At 58.8% G+C, this 5,000-nt stretch overlaps 3 protein-coding genes across 3 annotated transcripts in view; 1 reads left to right on the forward strand and 2 right to left on the reverse strand.

Annotated features, from left to right (window-relative positions):
* Nucleotides 1-539: 539 nt before the first annotated feature.
* Nucleotides 540-3,818, forward strand: ENH_00020900 (hypothetical protein, conserved; the record flags this gene model as incomplete). Its single annotated transcript, XM_013579459.1, has 2 exons — nucleotides 540-2,742; nucleotides 3,504-3,818. Coding segments are annotated over 2 exons (2,518 nt in total), but the record flags the coding sequence as incomplete, so codon positions are not given.
* Nucleotides 3,819-3,991: 173 nt separating this feature from the next.
* ENH_00020910 (hypothetical protein) lies at nucleotides 3,992-4,363 on the reverse strand (the record flags this gene model as incomplete). The annotated part of the gene is made up of 1 exon (XM_013579460.1): nucleotides 3,992-4,363. One exon carries the CDS (start codon nucleotides 4,361-4,363, stop codon nucleotides 3,992-3,994), a length of 372 nt encoding a protein of 123 aa, XP_013434914.1.
* Nucleotides 4,364-4,677: 314 nt separating this feature from the next.
* The window catches only part of ENH_00020920 (hypothetical protein, conserved), a gene marked incomplete at both ends in the record, with an annotated part of 4,992 nt that continues 4,669 nt past the window's right edge, over nucleotides 4,678-5,000 (reverse strand). Inside the window, one exon of the mRNA XM_013579461.1 lies at nucleotides 4,678-5,000. This exon is cut by the window's right edge and continues 17 nt beyond it. Coding sequence (XP_013434915.1) covers nucleotides 4,678-5,000 — 323 coding nt within the window.

The following is a 5,000-nucleotide window of genomic DNA, read 5'->3' on the forward strand; positions in this document are numbered from 1 at the left end:
ACCCTAAACCCTAAACCCTAAACCCTAAACCCTAAACCCTAAACCCTAAACCCTAAACCCGGAGCCTTAAGCTAGCAGCAGATAGCCAAACCCTCAAAACAGCGATTTGCGCGTTTTGGGCCAAAGACCCCAGCCTCTGCCTCAACAGGGACAAGTGCAGGCCAGCCACCCAAACCCTAAACCCTAAACCCTAAACCCGAAGCCCAGGCGCTTCACCCGAGGCCCTAAACCCTAAACCCTAAACCCTTGGCCCTAAGCGCTAAGCGCAAAACCCTTAACCCTAAATCATAAATTCTAATTCCTAAAGCCTAAGCCTTAAACGCCAAACCCTTAGCCATACATCCTACTCCCCAAACCCTAAACCCTAAACCCTAAACCCTATATCCTAAACTCTAATCCTTGGACGCTTCGGGGTGGCGCCAGCTGGAGAATGCGGAACAGCCGCAGCGGCGTTGCAGAACCAGATTCTGGCTCTAGGGTTTAGGGTTTAGGGTTTAGGGTTTAGGGTTTAGGGTTTAGGGTTTGGGCGGCCTCTGCAGATTCGCACATGGCGTTGAAGAGCTGCGCCCAAGGCCCGCTTTGTCGCCTCGAGGAGATGAAGAGTGTTTGCTGCTGAGGGGGCCCCGCCTAGCTGCTGCTGCAGCAGAAGGTTTGCCTGCTGCACCAGCAGCAGCAGCAGCTGCTGCTGCTGCTGCTGCTGCTGCCGCGGCAGGCAAGGCGGCAGCAGCAAGAGACGCCAGAGCGCAGGCAGCCAAAGGCAACAAATTGCCGCTCAACTACTCAGCAGGTCCAGCAGCAGCAGCAGCGGCAGCAGCAGCAACAGCAGCAGCAGCAGCAACAGCAGCAGACACACAGTCGTCGCAGATGCAGGCAGCAACAGCTGCTGCTCCCCGTAGCTCAAGGAGACGCAGAAGGGCCCGCCGCGGAGCAGCAAAGACCCCACCGCCTGCTGTTGCTGCTGCTGCTGCACAGCAGCAGCAGCAACAACAACAAGCGATGGAGATGCAGCAGCAGCAGCAGTACAGCTTGCAGCATCAGCTGCAGCAGCAGCTGCAGCAGCAACTAGAGCAGCAGCTGGAGCAGCAGCTGCAGCAGCCACTATTCCTGGCCCTCCGGGAACAGCACAAGCTGGAAAAGCTGCTGTTCAGCCCCGAACAGCAGCAGCAGCAGCAGAAGCAGCAGCAGCAGCAGCAGCAGCAAGGCATTTACGGGGGCGGCTTGGCCTCGGCACTGACAACACCCGAGAAGTCAGTGCCCGGAAACAGCGGCAGCAACTGCAGCAACGGCAACAGCAGCAGCAGCAGCTTTTTGTCTCTCCGAGTGTCTCCTTCATCTTGCGTCGGCGTCTCTGTCCCCTCCTGGGCCTCAGCAGCAGCAGCAGCAGCAGCAGCAGAAGGCGCAGCAGCAGAAGGCGCAGCAGCAGAAGGTGCAGCAGCCGCAGACGACGAGGAACAAGCGTTTGCAGCGCAGCAGCAGCAGCAGCTGCAGCAGCAGCAGCTGCAGCAGCAGCAGGAGCTGCAGCGGTTGCAGGAGCAGCAGCAGTTGCACCTAGAGCTGCAGGAGCAGCTGCTGCACCAGCTGCAGCAGCAGCTGCTGCCTGAGGGTGTTGCTGCTCATTGCCTGCCCCTCACGGCTTTCTCCATTAAACAGCAGCAGCAGCAGCAACAGCAGCAGCAGCAGCAGGAGCAACAGCAGCAGCAGCTGAGCATTCAGCAGCAAGCTAAGGAACTAGCGGCTTTGCTGCTAAAGCAGCACCAGCAAAAGTATCAACAGGAGCGCCAACGCTCAGTGCAGCGGCTGCAGCAGCAGCAGCAACTGCAGCAGCAACAGTTGCTGCAGCAGCGACAGTTGCTGCAGCAGCAACAGCAGCAGCAGCAACAACAGGAGGAGCAGCAGCAGCAGCTGGTGCTGCAGCAGCACCATCAGCAGCTCATGACGGCCTACGAGCAGCAAACTGGGGCCCCCCTGTGGCGCGTTGGAGCTTCACGGCCTCCTGGGCTGATTCACAGGGAAGCAGCAGCAGCAGCAGCAGCTGCTGCTGCTGCTGCTGCTGCTGCAGCTGCATTGAGGTCAGCAGCAGCTGCAAAAGCTCCAGACGCTGCAGCAACTTCTACTGCAGCAACAGCTGCTGCAGCAACAGCTGCTGCTGGCGGCGGCCATGAACTTCCTTTCCGCGGCCGAAACTCATGGGGCGCCACAGAGCAGCAGCAGCAGCAGCAGCAGCAGCAGCAGCAGCAGCAGTGGAGTGGGTCCGGCCAGAGAAAGACTTGTTCTGTGGCTGCTTCTTCAGTTCTAAATCCTGCTGCTGCTCCTTTTGTTCCTGCTGCACTCAGGGGCCCCCAGGGGGCCCCTATAGTGGGGGGCCCCCAGCTGCTGCCTGAGGGGGGCCGCGCAGCCTCCTCGCTGCCTCAGCAGCAGCAGCAGCAGCAGGAGCAGCTGCAGCTGCAGCTGCAGCACCAGCTGCAGCGCCTGCAGCAGCTGCAGCGCCTGCAGCAGCTGCAGCAGCAGCAGCAGCTGCAGCAGCAGCAGCAGCAGCAGCAGCAGCCGTGGGTGTCCGGGGCCGCAGGGGCCCCGCAGGGCCCCTCCCCGGTGCCCCTAATGACAGCAGCAGCAGCAGCAGCAGCAGCAGCAGCAGCAGCGCAGCAGGGAATCAGCAGCAACCAACTCAGAGATTTAGAAGGGGGCACAGAACCTTTTGTTTGCTCCCAAGGGTACAGCAGCAGCTCTTTGCTGCCGCTGCAGGTGGGGGGCCTCGCCTACTTAGCTGCGACCCTTCGGGGGGGCCCCCAAGCTGCTGCGCAGTGAGTAGCGAACGTTTGCTGCAGCAGCTGCTGCAGCAGCAGCAGCAGCAGCTGCTGCTGCTGCTGCAGCTGTTTGGAAAGCGGCAGCAGCGGCCTCTGCTGCCGCGCAGCGTCCTTCCTCTGGGGCTAACTTGCCTTCACCGCGGCAGCTAATGCATCAGGAAGTTGAAGCAACTAGAAACGAAAGCAGCAGCAGCAGCAGCAGCAGCAGCAGCAGCAGCAGCAGCAGCAGCAAGCGACGCATGCATTTTTATTCTTCTGGGCGGGGGTCTCTGGGGCTTTTCTGCGGGCTTCTGCTGCTGCTGTTCCAGCCCCGTGCTTGACAGGCACAAGCATGAGCAGCAGCACAAGCAGCAGCAGCAGCAGCAGCAGCAGCAGCAGCAGCAGCAGCAGCAGCAGCAGTATTGGCTTACGATTATGTTTTCGCGGGCGTCTACAGGTCTACAGCCCGTCTTTTGTGCATTCAAAAAAAGAAAATAAAAGAATGGAATTATAAAATAAAATAATTAAATAAAATAATTAAATAAAATGATTTTATAAACATGAAAGAACTGGTTAGCTGCGCGTACACCGCAGCTAGCCATTGCCTGCTGCTGCAGCAAAGGGGCATAGAAGAGCTGCTGCAGCTTCTGCAGCAAAAAGTAGAGAAGGTCAGCAGCACTTCAGCTGCTGCTGCAGCTGCTGCTGCTCTTGCTTCTGCAGGTGCAGCCGCTGCTGCTGCGGCTTTTGCTGCAGCTGTTGCTGCGGCTGTTGCTGCAGTCGCTGCTGCGGCTGCAGCTGCTGCTATTGACGCTGCTGCTGTTGCTGCAGCTGCAGCTGCAGCTGCTGCTATTGACGCTGCTGCTTTTGCTGCAGCTGCAGCTGCAGCTGCTGCTTGTGATGCTGGTGCTGCAGCTGCAGCTGCTGCTTGTGATGCTGGTGCTGCAGCTGCAGCGGAAGCTGCTGCATCAGCAGCAGCAGCAGCAGCAGCAGCAGCAGCTGCTGCTGCTGCTGCTGCTCATGTGGCTAGTGAAATAGAATTGAAGCCTGCGCGGTGTTTTTGTCCTTTTTATTTTTCATTAAAAATGCCAAATGCAAGAAGCTGGGGTGTACAGACAGCTGAGCAGTTGCTGCTGAAATGCACAAATAAACTTTTTTATCTCTCAGATGAAAATTAGAAATAATTTTATTTTTTAAGAACAAAGAAGTGCCTAAAACGAGCCGCTGCTGTTGCTGCGGCAGCTCTGCTGCAGCTGCTGCTGCGCCCTTGCTGCTGCTGCTGCGGCGGCGGCTTTGCTGCAGCTGCTGCTGCGCCCTTGCTGCTGCTGCTGCCGCGGCGGCTTTGCTGCAGCTGCTGCTGCTCCCTTGCTGCTGCTGCTGCCGCGGCGGCTTTGCTGCAGCTGCTGCTGCTCCCTTGCTGCTGCTGCTGTTGCCGCTTGAAGCAATGCCTCAACGGTTATTGTGGCTCCTGGCGCTGCTGCTGCTGCAGTAGTCCCGCAGCAGCTGCTGCTACTGCTGCAGCCACAGGGGCTGCTGCGGCAATTCCTGCTGCTGCTGCTGTTGCTGGGGGTACCGCGAATCATTCTGGCGGAAAAACTGCAGCAACAGCGGCTGTTGCTGCCCCAACTATAGCTGCTGCTGCTGCTGCTGCTGCTGCAATTGCTGCTGCCTGCGCTGCTGCGTTTGGCTGTTGCTGCTGCATGCCTACGGCGTCTGCTGTCTTACCTTTCTGCTGCTGCAGCAGCAAACTGCGCAGCAGAAGCAGCGGCAGCAGCAATGCGGCAGGTTTTGGGCAAATGCCCTATATGTATATTGTTTACAGCTTCCGATTTGCTGCTGCTGCTGCTGCTGCTGCTGTTGCTGCTGCTCAGTTCGTTCCTCGTTGTAGCATATTTAGCTAGGGCTGGCTTGCTGCAGGCGCTGCGGCTGCTGGTGCTTTTGCTTTCGGTCCCTGCTGCTGCTGCTGCTGCTGCTGCTGCTGCAGCTTGTTGCGCTGCCGCTGCTGCAGCCTCTCCACGATTGCCACTGCTGCAGGCGTTGGCCCCAGCAGCTCATTGACTACCTGCTCTACCTGTGACATCAGCCCTTCGTGCTGCTGCTGCTGCTGCTGCTGCTGCCGCTGCTGCTGCTGCTGCTGCTGCTGCTGCTGCGGTATCTCCTGCAAGATGCCCCCAGGCAGCACAATCCAGTCCCCCGGAAATGGCGCAACAAAGTCCGCTC

This window comes from Eimeria necatrix, genomic scaffold (genome assembly GCF_000499385.1).
Source record: "Eimeria necatrix Houghton genomic scaffold, Enh_scaff171, whole genome shotgun sequence".
Lineage (NCBI taxonomy): Eukaryota > Apicomplexa > Conoidasida > Eucoccidiorida > Eimeriidae > Eimeria > Eimeria necatrix.